At 37.9% G+C, this 14779-nt stretch overlaps 2 protein-coding genes across 4 annotated transcripts in view; one reads left to right on the top strand and one right to left on the bottom strand.

The window, feature by feature from the left end:
* Positions 1–5493, bottom strand: part of LOC144449559 (uncharacterized) — a 14198-nt gene extending 8705 nt beyond the window's left edge. Inside the window, exons 1-7 of one of the 3 annotated variants that reach the window (XM_078140109.1) lie at positions 5091–5493; positions 3403–3657; positions 2420–2611; positions 1584–1673; positions 1145–1309; positions 393–554; positions 1–58 (exon numbers count right to left, since the gene is read on the bottom strand). The exon at positions 1–58 is cut by the window's left edge and continues 129 nt beyond it. In XM_078140109.1, the coding sequence (XP_077996235.1) occupies positions 1–58; positions 393–554; positions 1145–1309; positions 1584–1673; positions 2420–2611; positions 3403–3570 (835 nt within the window). In that variant the 5' untranslated portion in view covers positions 3571–3657; positions 5091–5493. Of the gene's footprint in view, positions 59–392; positions 555–1144; positions 1310–1583; positions 1674–2419; positions 2612–3402; positions 3658–5089 lie in introns of those variants that run through there. The other 2 variants (XM_078140110.1, XM_078140111.1) reach the window with 2 other exon arrangements.
* Positions 1–13658, top strand: part of LOC144449560 (uncharacterized) — a 13831-nt gene extending 173 nt beyond the window's left edge. The window contains exons 2-9 of the mRNA XM_078140112.1: positions 7396–7571; positions 8874–8960; positions 9509–9808; positions 10540–10587; positions 10843–10986; positions 11391–11559; positions 11720–11757; positions 11968–13658. Coding sequence (XP_077996238.1) covers positions 7401–7571; positions 8874–8960; positions 9509–9808; positions 10540–10587; positions 10843–10986; positions 11391–11559; positions 11720–11757; positions 11968–12525 — 1515 coding nt within the window. The 5' untranslated portion in view covers positions 7396–7400 and the 3' untranslated portion in view covers positions 12526–13658. The remainder of the gene's footprint in view (positions 1–7395; positions 7572–8873; positions 8961–9508; positions 9809–10539; positions 10588–10842; positions 10987–11390; positions 11560–11719; positions 11758–11967) is intronic.
* The last annotated feature ends 1121 nt before the right edge of the window (positions 13659–14779 follow it).

Raw genomic sequence — 14779 nt, forward strand, 5'->3', positions numbered from 1 at the left:
GTAATTGTTGTCGTAGATATTCCTCGCGTTGTGTTGGTAGATAGGAAGCTTCATAAATCTACGGATGAAATCATTGAGAATTTTTTATCAATGGGATACTTGGTACTCGTTGAGATTTAGTTGCATATTGGTGATGGTAGATGATGTGTAACTCTGCTCCGTTTTCACATCGTCGTAAACCACATACTCTTTTACGGCACCGTCGAAGACGCACCGTTATTTCGCAGTGAGTATCGCGGAAGAAATAACAGCTCTGGTTTGCGAGAATGCGTTTTCATGGCTCACGGACGTTTCTTACATCTTTATATATGTTGCAGTTCAGAAGTTCCAGAAAAAAGGAAGGGGGTAAAGTTTATTAGTCAAAGAATAGGTTAAGAGCATGACTAACTTACCTTTCCTGGTTGGATATCTTCAATCTTTTCAATTCCCTTGCCACTGCTTAGATGCTGCATAAATTCCCATAGTTCTAGATCAACTTTCAACCTTGAAACACTTCCGTTCTGATTTAAACTCCTTTCTCCGTCATCCCCTCGTTCAAACACGTAGTGGTTACTCTGTGAAATAACAAATGAGATAGCAAATACTATTTAAAGTAAAGTATAACAGGACAGCTTGTCTGAATTTGACGATATCTGCTGAACTATTTGCTCTTGTAAATTTATCATGTTCTAAATTATTCACACCCCCTTTTACAGAGCAGATTTTCAGATATTACTACTAACACACGTATATGTAAGTAGTCGATACCTTATTGCCAACTATGCGTGGACATTGACATTGCAAAGACTATGTCATGATCAGTATTTTGGGCTATTAAAGTCAATAGAAATATGTCTTCGAAAACTGGAATATAGTATAGAGAATTGTACATCCTGGTAAAACCTTTGATAAAATAGGCACTTTATGCTGGAATCATTTCGTCTGGATTGCTCCTACACAGTTATAGATATGCACTCGAGTACAGAGCTAACCCGTGTACATGTCTGCCGTACAGTCGTTCCGGATGTTCTAAGTTATTGCTGAGACCTCCGTAATTACAAATAGGCTATACTATGCGTATCAAACCAAGTGAGAGATTCTTCCTTTATGACATATATCTGAGAAAATGTAAAATGTAAAATGACTGAATCATGTAGTGCATTACATTGCTCTTGGCGGCGAATTTCTCAATAAAAGCTGTGTACAACGAATTGTGAGTGTCACAACCCAGGAATAAAACACAGTAATCATCGAACACTTGTCGGAGGAACTTGGTATTTTCGTCTTCATGGAGTTCACAAATATCTCTGAAATAAGTCCGAGTGGATTCCTAGTAAAAAATAAACAAATACTAGTGATATTGTTATGAAGACAAGTGGTAAATCACATGACAAGGCAAGGCAAATAGTTCTATCGCAATCTAATGTGTGACTGTTTTGCTGCATACACACAAACACACAAACTATCACACGTGCACATGCATATAAACGTGCGCGCCAAACATACGTACGTATGTACGCACGCGCGTACGCGCGCGCAGACAGACAGACAGGCACACACACACACACACACACACACACACACACACACACACACACACTTACTCTGACTTTCGTCTGAAAACTGGAGTCACCAAAACACTTCACGACGACACTGCGGTGATAACGTGGCCAATACCTTTTCAACAGGGAGATCTACGTGTATGGAAACAAGATTAAGAACATTATATAGTTCAAACAGTGTAAACAATTTTGTGTACCGTCATGTCGCATAGAAGTTTAACTTCGTGAAATTCACGGTGTTTGCCTATCATTTTATCAAACGGTCAGTGGCATCTATCATACAACAAATTTGAACAGGTATCGACATACGGAACAATTTTACGCTTCCGAATTCCATAAAAAATATCAAGGTTTTTACTGGGTTGATTTTGCCAAGCTGAGGCACCGATTCTCGCTATTTCCTACACAGCGTTTTCGTAAAAAAAAAAAAAAAAAAGGCGTCCTCCACTACTTCCGATCCAACTTCCGATGCGTAGGAGCATGCAATTCTCGGTACCTGCAATAGCATTTTACCTCTGAGTCACGCTAGAGGGTCTAAACAGAACAAGAATGTCGACTTATTCCATCGTCGTAAGCTACACCCTCTTTTCCAAGACCTCAAAGGTGCAGTGCCGAAATATAATAATATATAATAACAGCAGCTCTGGTTTGCGAGAATGACTTCTCACAAGCGCCAATAAGTGAAGCACGTGGAGCGGAAGTTTTGGTCTCGACCAAGAAATCGAATGTTCGTAATTTTTACGAATATATGATGCTCCTAGGCAGTAACATTCTACTCAGATACCGAGAATTGTAAATGAATTTGTAGGAATGTGTATAATTGCCAATATTTTGAATACCCATTCAAGATTGACCTTGGTCAATGATCGTAAGCTTACCTGCTGCAAACAGAGCTTTTCTCCATCAGCACCGGAGTTCCACAGCAACCTTTCTAATAATTCATCTAAGTTTGTTGTAATAATGAGGGGAAATTTACCAAGCGTACGTAAGACGTTATGAAACCGTGACTGTCCTTGGGCTTGTCGTTTCAAGTAGTCTTTTTCCATCGATAATAGAATATCGGCAACTCTCTATCAAAGAATTTGACCAAAAAAATCATACTTTTTATTTACATTTATAAGATGACAGACTGTGCATGTATACTTCAGTCGTTGATGGCGCTCCAATAATCTACATTCAATTTTATTTTATTTTATCTTAGAGTTTTTAATGTTTCTATTTTTGAAAAAAAAATATTGCTTCGACCCAAAGCCAAATGAAATGTCGGTCAGTATACCCCTTCTGTGATAGTTTGATGAACTATGTACAGACATCACTGGTGAAACAAAACAGATGTACATGAAGGTCAAGAAGACAAATAATTTTGTATCTTTTATGTTTTAAATGTTTTTTAAAAAATGCTTAAGGTTGAGGGCTTAAAACTAGGGTTGGTCGGGTTATCGAAACACATTTAAAAAAAAATATTTTTCCTATCCAACTATATCATAAGCTCACGTAGATGAAAAATCGACTAAATTTACCGCCACAGTACGTATTTTACACGTGAAAAAAAAACTTTTCAACTCACATCACTTTAAATTTGAAATTGTAATTTATAAACAATAGACAATTTTTCAAAATCAACACAATATATTTGTCTGTTTTATCTTGGCAAATGTGTACCACAATAAAAAAAAATATCGAATTAACATAGCCAGTCATTGTGCACTGACAATTTTATATGATGAACCCCGTTTTGCATAAATCAAAATCGGAAAAGCATGTAACTTGTGTACACTAATATATTATTAATAATTAATTCAAAAGTTTTCCGAAAATGAGAACACTGTAAATATATATTGACACAATCTCATTCGTGTACCTCATCGCCCAAGTCAGGGAGAATCTTCCACCAATCGTCTATCGATGCAGGTTTAGGAAGTATGGAGGCACCTTCTCCAATCACCAGGACGAGATTGCCCTGGTCAATCAGTCTGCGGAGATTCGTCACAGCTTTAAAAAGCTGCTGGGATTGTTCTTCGCTGCTCATACTGAAGTTGATTATATCTCTACAGTATTCCGAATCCGCAGTATGTCCTTTTTAATCCAGTCGGAAACTGTTATTAATCACAATATCCTGAAGTAAACCAAAAACAGAGAGGGAAAAGCGTCAGTTATTGATCTCCGTTCTCTGATTTGATACGTCATGACGTCATGTGCAGGACTACACATGTTATGTGTGTGTGTGGGGGGGGGGTGCTAATCTTGAAAGCATAAACACCGTCTGTTGAAGGGTATACTATAGAAGCATTCAGAATGTCTAGTAGCATTCATGTTTTGCCTAGTAGAACAACATTTATTACAACAATGTTAATTTTAAAAATTGTCAAGCCAAACGATAAAATTTAGCAATGTTACTAAGACTTTAATTTTGTCAATTTTTAGTCGCAATATAATAAGATTTGTCAAGACATATGATGTTCTGTTCCAGGTAAAAGTTGGTATTGAGGTTTACTGTACACCCCCGTACCCTCCATCACCACCACCACCACCACCACCACCATCAGATGCCCTGACCCCCATAAGAGGTGGGCATTACCCCCCCCCCACTCGACCTTTCATTTCCAAAATGCTATTGATCCCTTTTTTTAAAATATGGAATAAAAAATTAGTTAACGTCGCTAATACATGTTGGTGATGTCTTGTAACGTATTGTATATACAAGATACGGTCAGAGTCTACTCTCAGATCTCCGAGTCACGACCAGGCGTTTGAATGTGATATGGGGTGTGGTTTTGTTTGTTGTTGTTGTTGTTGTTGTTGTTGTTGTTGTTGTTGTTGTTGCTGTTGCTGCTGTTTCTGTTGTTGTTGTTGTTGTTGTTTTTGTTTTTGTTGTTGTGGGTTTGTTTGGGGGGCATCATGCTAGGGTCATATCCTGTTTTAGGTTTTACAGAGAGTGGGGGTCAGAGGCTTTTTTCGGGTCGATGGAAAAGTTCGCCCCCCGCCCGGTCATAGAAAATGACCAGTCCCTAAAAGGTGGATAGAGAGAGGGAAGTTGCCTGTGACGTGGTAAAAATAGCCTATTGGAATAATTTTATTTCATATATCAAACTAACTCCCGGAACTACTCGTAATATCAGTGATCATGATCTAATGGGTAATGATTTCATAAAAAACAGGAAGTCATCGTCTACGAGTATTTGCATTTTGATAAATGACTGAGACATAATGTAAACAAAAACATTATGTCAACATTTAGGATATATAATTTCAGAGAAATATTCCTTGCATATCCCTGATAGATACTGAAAATCGAACTCCTGGACAACACAAAATCACTTGAAAATCACTGATACTGATGATGATGTGTATTGTATAATCATCTGGTCCGCTCTCAGTGACCACAGTTCTCCAAATGACCTTTAATCTTTAACCTTTACCGTATGCTAATTAGTAATGGCAATGAAATTTGGATGTATTGGGGGAGGCTTACTATACGCCTACGTTGTATAAGGCAGAGCCTGCTTGAACTAACTTGATATTGACGTACGTTAAATGTGCTCTACTTGCCTCGGTATGTCTGTCCGGGATGTCTGCAACAAATATTTGAATACACAGTTGTTCTTTTCCGAACTGTTCAGACCGTCGTTGTCCAAAACGCGGCACATCTGAAGACATGTAGACACCAGACCTATCTTCTCGTCCACCAAGCCGATCAACACACGCAACCTATCTAGGCTGACGTCACTGTTAGCAGTGAGTGAGCTCGTCTTTGGATTTCCCCACTGGCTATTTTTAGTAACTTTCTCATATGAAAAGGGGCGTACTGCGCATGGGCACGTAATTAATTTGTTGTCGTCTTTACAGTCGCGTTTTGTCGCTTTTCATATCTGGGCACTTAATTTTTTGACAAGAATTATTGTAGCACATTGACTTGCATCCAAGAACGACTAAGAAGCTAAACAGGTACGGTAAGTGTTCTCACCTTGTTTAAACTTATCTTGAATCTGTCTGCAACTGACGTGTACGATGTAGTGTGTGACATATATAGTTTGACAACATGATACAATAGTCAATACCAGTGAAGTGTTTTTAATCATTAGAATTTTGACTGCTGTGTGGTGTCTTCGACGTCAACTAAAGCTTATAGGTCTGCTTTAGACCTAAGCTAAAGCGCCATGTTGTAGTACATGTAAATTCAAACAACCAACATGCACTCATACATGCCGTTTTTCTCAATACAGAATTGCGGTGTAGTATTCAACAGTCCAACCAGTCAATCCAAAACATGAATTAAGCATTAATTTACATAACCATTTAGTTGCTTCACCTTTTGTAATACGCAGACTCACTCACAACAACAACCGCGGGGAATACTGAGACCGTATTACACTTTCTCCCATATATGAACGATGTCTCTGTCATCGCCATCTTGTTTCGAAAACTTCGAGAACAATAACAAAACCATTGAACTGAATGCTTGTTGGGGTCACGCAGAGTTCAGCTGCAATAATTTAAATATCAAAAGTATTTGACATATTGATGTACTTTTATACTAGTCTACACTACTGATTGTTCACCATATGGCAGTCTGGAACTTTCGAATATTTTTTTTATTATAGGATTTTTGTTTCTACGACTAGTGCGAGCCAAGGACTTAACGTGTGTGCCTCTAGGTCAACCTATAGTATTGCCGAAACATTTGAAGGTTGATTGACCGTATAGGGTACATCTCGATATTTCATACCACCAACAACGTGTTTGGTGGTCCGAGGGTATATGCTGTGTATATAATATACACTGTCTTACAACTGAACTATTGAGCCACTGCTTGTGATCTAGTCATGTTTACAGATAGAGTAAATAAGACAGAGAAAAGATAACTAGAATTTTCGGAGTCCCTGCGATCATACATTTATATCCCTAATAGTAATACATCCCATGGTGAGCTCTAGAACTTCCACACCAGGTTGCTGTAATGTTAGACCGCTCTCCAAGATTTATTATCCCAACATTAATATTTTGTGTTTGCAATTTCTAACCGTAATCCTTCAATAGCAGGTAAAAAAATGACGTGACTGTTCGAAAGTTTTGGATATGAGATTGAGGCAATGAGTCATTTATGATGCCGACCAACACTAAACAATACAAACACATGATATAAAACACTTCAAACAGTGGCAGGATATATGCAAGGTTAGCCTACCTGGCCTGTAGTCATGTTGGACTAACGCTAACACTATTTCCATTGTTAGTTTTGACAACAGTATCGTCCAACGAGCGAAAACTTAAAAAAAAATCACGGAATAGTGTTATCGTAGCGTTAGTCTAGTAGACGTCTACGGGTAAGCTCAGGCTGACGGGGGCTAACGTAAGCATGGTAAGGTCGTTTGTTTATCTCAGTCTGTTTCCGTTATTCGGTGTAAATCATTGTAAATCTCGTCACGTCATGATTGTAAATAGCTTCGGCTTGTCATAAATCACGCTAATTTTTCAAAACTAGCGCAAGACATTTCTCGATATTTACACTAATACTTTACTATTATATGACAACTTTTAGTATTAATTTCTCTGCCTATGCTCTTCTAACATAACAACTTGTTCTTTTTGTGACATTTTGTTTTATATTACTAATATATTATAATATAGGAATTAGGTAGTATATCATGGAATGTGCTATATCATTTACATGGAGGTTTGGACTTTCACTTTCTGCGCGCGTGGGATTTTCCCCACCTTTAATTTATTCAAAATGGCGTCCGGTCACTTCAGTGCAACGAGATCTATCACCAATTGCAACAAGATGAAGCACCTAAAAATTTATCCAACAGAAATCCGGTCGGTTGAACTTGACCTTGTCGTTTCACTTTTTCAGAAAAGATGGAAGCGATAGCTAAAGAGTTGGCTGCCGTCTATGGGTGTAATTATCCTCTAAGATTGATCAGGGACCTAGGCGATTTATGTCGAACCAATTATAGAGGTGACGTGGAAAATATGCGAACCGGATACCTGGTACCAACAAAGAAACTTCTAGGACAGTTGAAAGCGATGGTAGGTTTGAACTGGTTTCGTCATATTCTCACAGTCAATGTTTTGTCAATATTGTATTGGTGTTGGTGTTGGAAAGGTGTGCTCCGAGCACGCCGTCTCGTCATCTTCGAAATCACAGACACTCGAATCAATCTGTACGATTTAAAAAAAATGTAATTTACGATAATCAAACCGCCACTAAAACTCACCTAAATGCCGTTAACAGAAGCGCGATTAAATATATTTCATGAATTTTAACATCGATAACCAAAATTTGTCATATTTAACATACATTTTTTTTTTTTAAATATCATACAGATCATTGATTCGAGTGCCTGTGTTCGAAATCGTGTTGTGCTGGAATTGTTTGAGACGTAACAAACGTGATGATCCCTAGATATACTCCTGAATCCCTAAAATATTACCAAATGTTTGTTTATGAATATTTATGATTGTGCTTGTTATATTTCTATAATTGCTTGTTCATTTGTTTTGTGTATTAATGTTCGTTTCTGCCAATATTTCATTATGTATTTTGTTTATTTGATTATTCCGTATATGATAGACTGGGGGGGGGGGGGGTTTACTCCCATAGCGAGGTATAGTTATGTGCCGTTAAAATGACTTTTCACTTTTCACGAAAAAAAAATACTCAAACGTGAGTCAAATTTTCCTTCGAAAATTCCTTAATCATTGGGTCAATAACATGGGAAACGTCTTCATGCTTGAGAAATACCTTCACACCATCAAAATAAATGTAATATTGACCAGATGACCGTGACTGGATATCCCAAATAATAGGTCTATGTATGCGTAGATATTTTGAACTCGGGCCGCAAAATTTGGGGACCACTCCCGAGGGAGGGGAGGGGGAGTAGATTACGAAGTATGATCAACATTTGCAACTTCTCACACGGTCCCTGGAGCATCGCGTCGATAAAAAGGCTCTTTTGTGTGCACCGATGTCTACTGCATAATTGTACTGTGCGCTCTCATCGACATTGGGCTACTCATTTGTTGACATGTTAGTGCGATAAATCCATCGCACTAACACGGAGTCGCAGTAACACGTCAACAAATGATTAGCCCTATGTAGTCGACGAGGGCCCACAGTACAAGGATATTTTAGTACAATTATCCGGTAGATATTGATACATACAAAACAACTAATAGCGATGCTCCCGAGGACTGATGAGAGAGTCCATTGCCAACACAACATGAATGTCTATATTTGATATAGCCGGATATCGACATATTTACAATTGATGGATGACGTCATAGGCAATATATATGATACACATGCGATGGTATATTTACTTTCAGGGGGTGCCACTTATCAAGGACAACAAGGTCATAATTCATCTCTTCGCACCAGTTCATGCACTGAGTGTTGGCGAATTCATTTTCCAGGTATGTTTAATAATTTGTTTCCAAACTAGCACAGAACACATACACTGATTTGCTAATAGTTTAGAAGGCGTCCCCCAGCTGTAACACATCGTAAACCACAGCACCGCCCAAGATATGTAGTGCAGTTTTAACTTGAAAGACATTGCTTCAAATGGTTTTTATTCAATTCTGTTCGCGTTCTGGTAATTTCCCTCCCACAGCGATACCATTGATTGATTTTAATTTTCCTGTTTAAGCTTCCCTATAGAGAACTTGCCTTGGATTTTAGCATATGTTGCAACCGTATGGCTTTCATTACAGTAGTTCTTTGCAAGATTTCTTTCGTTTATGGTCGAGATTTCTTTCGTTTTTGGTGGCGCTTGTCCTTCGATTTCGAACATCATAAACACGGGTATCTGAATATTTAACTAATAAATACCATTCTCCTAAGCGAGAACATATTTTTCCGCTGATCTGAACCTCTTGGCAGTGCGTCTTTGACAGTTCCGTAAAGAGATTCGGGATTTTACGACAATGGTGGTTATTTTATTCTTTACTGTGTGTTATAGGTCAGCAAAACTTTCCCCGGTGAGCTAGCGATGAAATTTACAAAGTTTGTAACACAAGATGGCGACCGCAATGAATTGCCACGATCACAATGGAAATATGAAGTTGAAAACAGTCTTGTCGATGAAGACGAATTGAAATGTTTTTACAGTTTGGCGTTCTTGGAAGAAAAAAGACGCATCGGAAGATTTGAAAACAAGACTATGAGAACCAGTGTCAACTTTAGACTGTGTGTGGTAGATGACGTTGACTCGGTAAATTGTGACGTGGTAGATGCGGATAGCATCATGCCGGAGTACACCGTGAGTATTTAATTTTAGACTTCGAGATTTGTCTTCATTATGTGTAATACTAAAATGTCAATCAAATTATAGTTGTCATTTCTCAAAGTTTAACAATAGCTAGAAAGATATGTAAAAGTTAATCATTCATTTAGTCTTTTTTATTTTATTACGTTCTTTTTCATTCTTGTGTCTGATTTTACATATGTTCACTTCTTTGTAAGTTTCCAAACTGTGAGTTAAAGGCCCTCATAAGTTCCATGCAGCCTGAACCCCTTCTCGATCAATCATAATCAATCAATTACATGCCTGCTTTCCCCTGTATTCCAACATCTCTCTCTCTCTCTCTCTCTCTCTCTCTCTCTCTCTCTCTCTCTCTCTCTCTCTCTCTCTCTCTCTCTCTCTCTCTCTCTCTCTCTCTCTCTCTCTCTCTCTCTCTCTCTCTCTCACACCCCTCTCTCACTCTCTCTCTCACTCTCTCTCACCCCCCCTCTCTCTCTCTCTCACCCCCCCCCCCTCTCACTCTCTCTCTCACTCTCTCTCTCTCTCTCTCTCTCTCTCTCTCTCTCTCTCTCTCTCTCTCTCTCTCTCTCTCTCTCTCTCTCTCTCTCTCTCTCTCTCTCTCCCGCTCCATCTATCTATTTGCCTATCTATCTATCTGTTTCCTTTTAGGAACAAAAAAGAACAATAGTAACATACTTTGATAAGTGTGTATATTTTCGCATTCCAACCCTTTCTTTCTTTCTTTTCAGGAAAACGGAATGGTCGAAGTCAGATACGACGCCAAACTCGTAGAAAGGGTAAGTAATAATTATTGTTGTTAAAAAAATTGAATATCACCGAAATTCTAGTAAATGGTCGAGTCACAGTCATCAAATCGCACAAATCACTCGAGATTCATTCATTCATTCATTCATTCGACCGTTTCGTCAAGTATGACATCACCGGCATTTCGAGTCATAACAAACATATGTAAGCTTAGTACATTTAGAATGAAGGTGATCTATTATTTTCTAAAACGTTAATATTTATTTATGACTGTCACCTCTTCATAGATTGATAATCTACCCAATGAGATCAAAGATTTAAAAACCGGACAGATTAGAGAACTGGCCAAGAAACTAGACAATATTAATGTTACATCGGGCGATTATCAAACACTGGCAGACAATCTTGGCTATACGTGGAACGATATCAAGGTAAGGTAATGTTATGAACATGATACTGTCAGTAAAACTGAACTGGGAGTAAAGAGTTTTCAAGTGGGATTATGCCACACTCGTAAAGTTTCACTTTCGATCAAGCGAGTGTTGCACTTCTCTAGTATCTAGAATCATTGACCATTTTAATTCAATACTTCCACCCGTCTGTACTATGACGTCATAACATGGGAAATTTTTGTCAGACCAATTATCTAACCAGACATAACAATCAGTATATATGCTTATAGGCTTACGTCATTAGTATAATTGATGTTGGCATCTTGCCAATATATGGACAGAGTTTGCATCGACAATTTTCATCATTTTAAGCGTGGGTGGTATTAAATTGTTACATGAGTTTAATTGACTGAGTGATCAATTTAATTGTTTTGATGTGATAGGAAAGGTTCAAGAAAGCTGCCAGTCCTACCCAGGAAATAATAACGGCTTTACAAGAGGAACAACCGAATTACACGATAGCTACTTTTGTTGATGTACTCCGAAATATCGGCAGAAATGATGCAGTATCAGCCATGTGTGAGATCGAAGAGAAAAGAAGGAACTCTCGTGGTAAGTACATGAATTTTGTCAAATAATCAAAATTGTCCATTCTTTAACGGTCACTCAGATTTGATCAATGTAGTGGCACCCTCCTCGCTCGCGCTCTTATCAAGCTTAATGTCAATGATGTGTTATTATCCAATTAATTTTCTTAATTTTCTCCAAACAGGTAGTAGAGAAGAGCTTAATAGATCTCCAGTACAGGAGGTATGCATTTTTAAACTATATTTTATCCAAATATTTACTAGAATTTAGAACATTTAATTCACCCTGAGTGATGGGTTATAAATAGTGTAATTTTGCCCTTTTGTCCTTTTACTACATCAAATCAATATATTTACTAACTTAGCTAGCTGCAGAATATACTACTTAGACTAAGGACTTATTTAAATTGAACTTTCAATTTGTTTCCTTCAGATCGGCGCACCAGAAAGTACTTCCCAACATGAAAACCACCGCATCGCAGTCGAAAGTGATGACATGCCATCAAGACTTGACGCTCTGCCCGTGAAGGAGAGTCGTGAGGGCGCCGCCAGCGATAAACATCCTGATGTCCTACAGAATGGATGTCGGAGTGGTAATGGCGGGGACTCTTTTCACAAAGACTTGCACTGTCAATGCGGTCAACCACAGACATCAGATTTCAACGAAGAAGTTACAGTAGTTGGTAATATAACTTCTAATCGTGGTGATTATATACGGTCTACAGTAGGTGACATGTCACATCGTGAAAGAGGTATAAATGAACCGTTGGAGTCCATTGATATCCACAGCAAATCAGACGAAACAGCTGAAAACAAATGTGTTCAAAGCACGCAAGCCACATCCACGAGTTCAACTATTAGCAACGCTGGTGTCGTACGAAGAAATGGATACGTACGGGGAAGCAAGTCAACGAGTTTCGACCAAACAACCACGGGAATAGAAGCCCAGCAACCAGTAGCGCCAATCACGAACAAGTATGTTCGGAAATAATAACCACGTCACTCACTGAGCAGTCGGTGGAGAACACGAGAAACTGCATGATGTAGTTGATTATGCAGAATGAATATATCTAAGAGCAAAGAACATAGGTGGGGATCACCCTAAAGATTTATTGATGTAGGCTTGTGTCAATTTTGTATGCCAGTCGATGATTGTCAAATTCATAGATTGAATGCATGTCTGACTGTGAGCTCTGCCTAGTACGTGTAAATAACGTTGCCCATCTCACAGAATTTTCATCACCTAATACGTTTCATAGTAAAGTGCTACATTAGCATGTTAGTTGCCAGGATTACACCTGGTTTTATGGTCCAATTTACTTATGTAACTCTTATTTATCTCTTTGTCATAATTTATGTACAGTATTATTTTTATATTGAGTTTTTAAAGACGAACGCAGTTATTGAAACGGTAGATCCAAGCCCAATTTTTTTCCGTCTGAGATTTTCTGTTCAACTTGTTTTGTTGTTGTTGGGAGGCGATCAAGTTTTTTTTTTGGTTAAACCAAGTTTTTTGTTGAACCATGGGTTGTTTTTACTTGTCAGCAGTAAGTATCGATCAATTCTACGGATTTGACTTGAATTACTGTTGACGCAAAAATTGGATCAACAAGGCTATGACTTGTTGTTGATGCAAAATTTGACAAACCCATATCATGTACATCAATGTCCATTATACTTCGTGTTACCATTTACCATCCCATTGTTTGTGCTACAACTGAGCCCATTTTGTGGATACATTGCCCAAAGATACTGCCATACCTTCAAGTTATTAACTGTCTATATGAAATATTGGCGTTCCAAATCAACAACATACACATATATGGACTTTCAGCTTACATATTTGGCACTGTAATTCGTCAATCAACAACATACACATACATGGACTTTCAGCTTCCATATTTGGCACTGTAATTCGTGATGTCATCATGATGACGCAAACCAACAAAATGTCCACAATATATGTGACAATACCAGCCGATAAAAACGGCTCAGGGTCAACAACTTTTGTAAAACGTTATTGTTGGGCCGAAAAAAGTTACGCCACTCACAGAGTTTTGATTATATACTATAGTGAGAAGGCATTTATGGTAATGTGTTGTTGTTGTTGTTGTTGATGATGATGTTGTTGTTGTTGTTGTTGTTGTTGTTGTTGTTGTTGTTGATTGCCTTTTGTCGCGATGATGACGAACAGTGAAAAATACTAGTTATCAGTTATTGAAATAAAACTTTGAACCTTTGAAAAACTGAACTACAAACTCCTCTACTGCCACAAAATGTAAAAGTTTACAGTACTTTTATATCCATATAAATAATCCATTAGACTCGGAGACTTTTTCAGGACTTGATACATTGTGCTGTATTTTTCTTACAATGATTTATTTATTTTGTATTTTCGACTTTATCGAACAAATATTCCATTTCTCTCTTGCCATATTCTTAGTGAGTTCTAGATCTACTTACAGCGAATTGCACAATACTGTTCAGCTTTTTGTCTACATTTTAAGATAGCAAGATTGAATGAGTACAGATTCTTGCTACAATTTGTCACAAAGCGAAATGAACTACACATGCCACCATACAGACATCGAATGAACACCACAAAGGACACATTTTACGCGCCTTTATCACGTATTTGACAGTAGGAAAAACATTGGCGCCCGATTGTCTGCATCATGAGTTGCAATACATTTAACTGGTTTATTTCATTTAGACTTAATGTATGGCAAAGAAAATGCGATCTTGCTTTTGAAGTGTGGCATGTGCAGTTTCATGTTGGTTTCTGGGTGGTTGTATCAAAGCTGAACAGTTTTTGTGAAATTCACTGTACATAGCATGTATTGTTTTGAGTTGCAGTGTTTTCCTTCAAATGTAAATAAACAGGTTCTGAATCTTAAACCTAACATGTCTGTATCATGAGTTATTTGCAATTCTTTAAACCAGGGCTGTGATGCATTTGAACTGAGTAGTTAACAGTGAGTCCCATAGTATCATCTCCCGACTGTGAGGGCGATATACGAGTTCGCCACCAATTTCTAGTTTGAGGTCTTGACTACGACACCTAATCATACATACATACATACATACATACATACATACATACATACATACATACATACATACATACATAACATACATACATACATACATACATACATACATACATATGCACATACATAACACTAGACTATTGTGTGTTGTTAAACGAATCTAACTTTATTTTCACTACAAATACTGTTACCTCC

The sequence above is a fragment of the Glandiceps talaboti genome, chromosome 18, assembly GCF_964340395.1.
Source record: "Glandiceps talaboti chromosome 18, keGlaTala1.1, whole genome shotgun sequence".
Lineage (NCBI taxonomy): Eukaryota > Metazoa > Hemichordata > Enteropneusta > Spengelidae > Glandiceps > Glandiceps talaboti.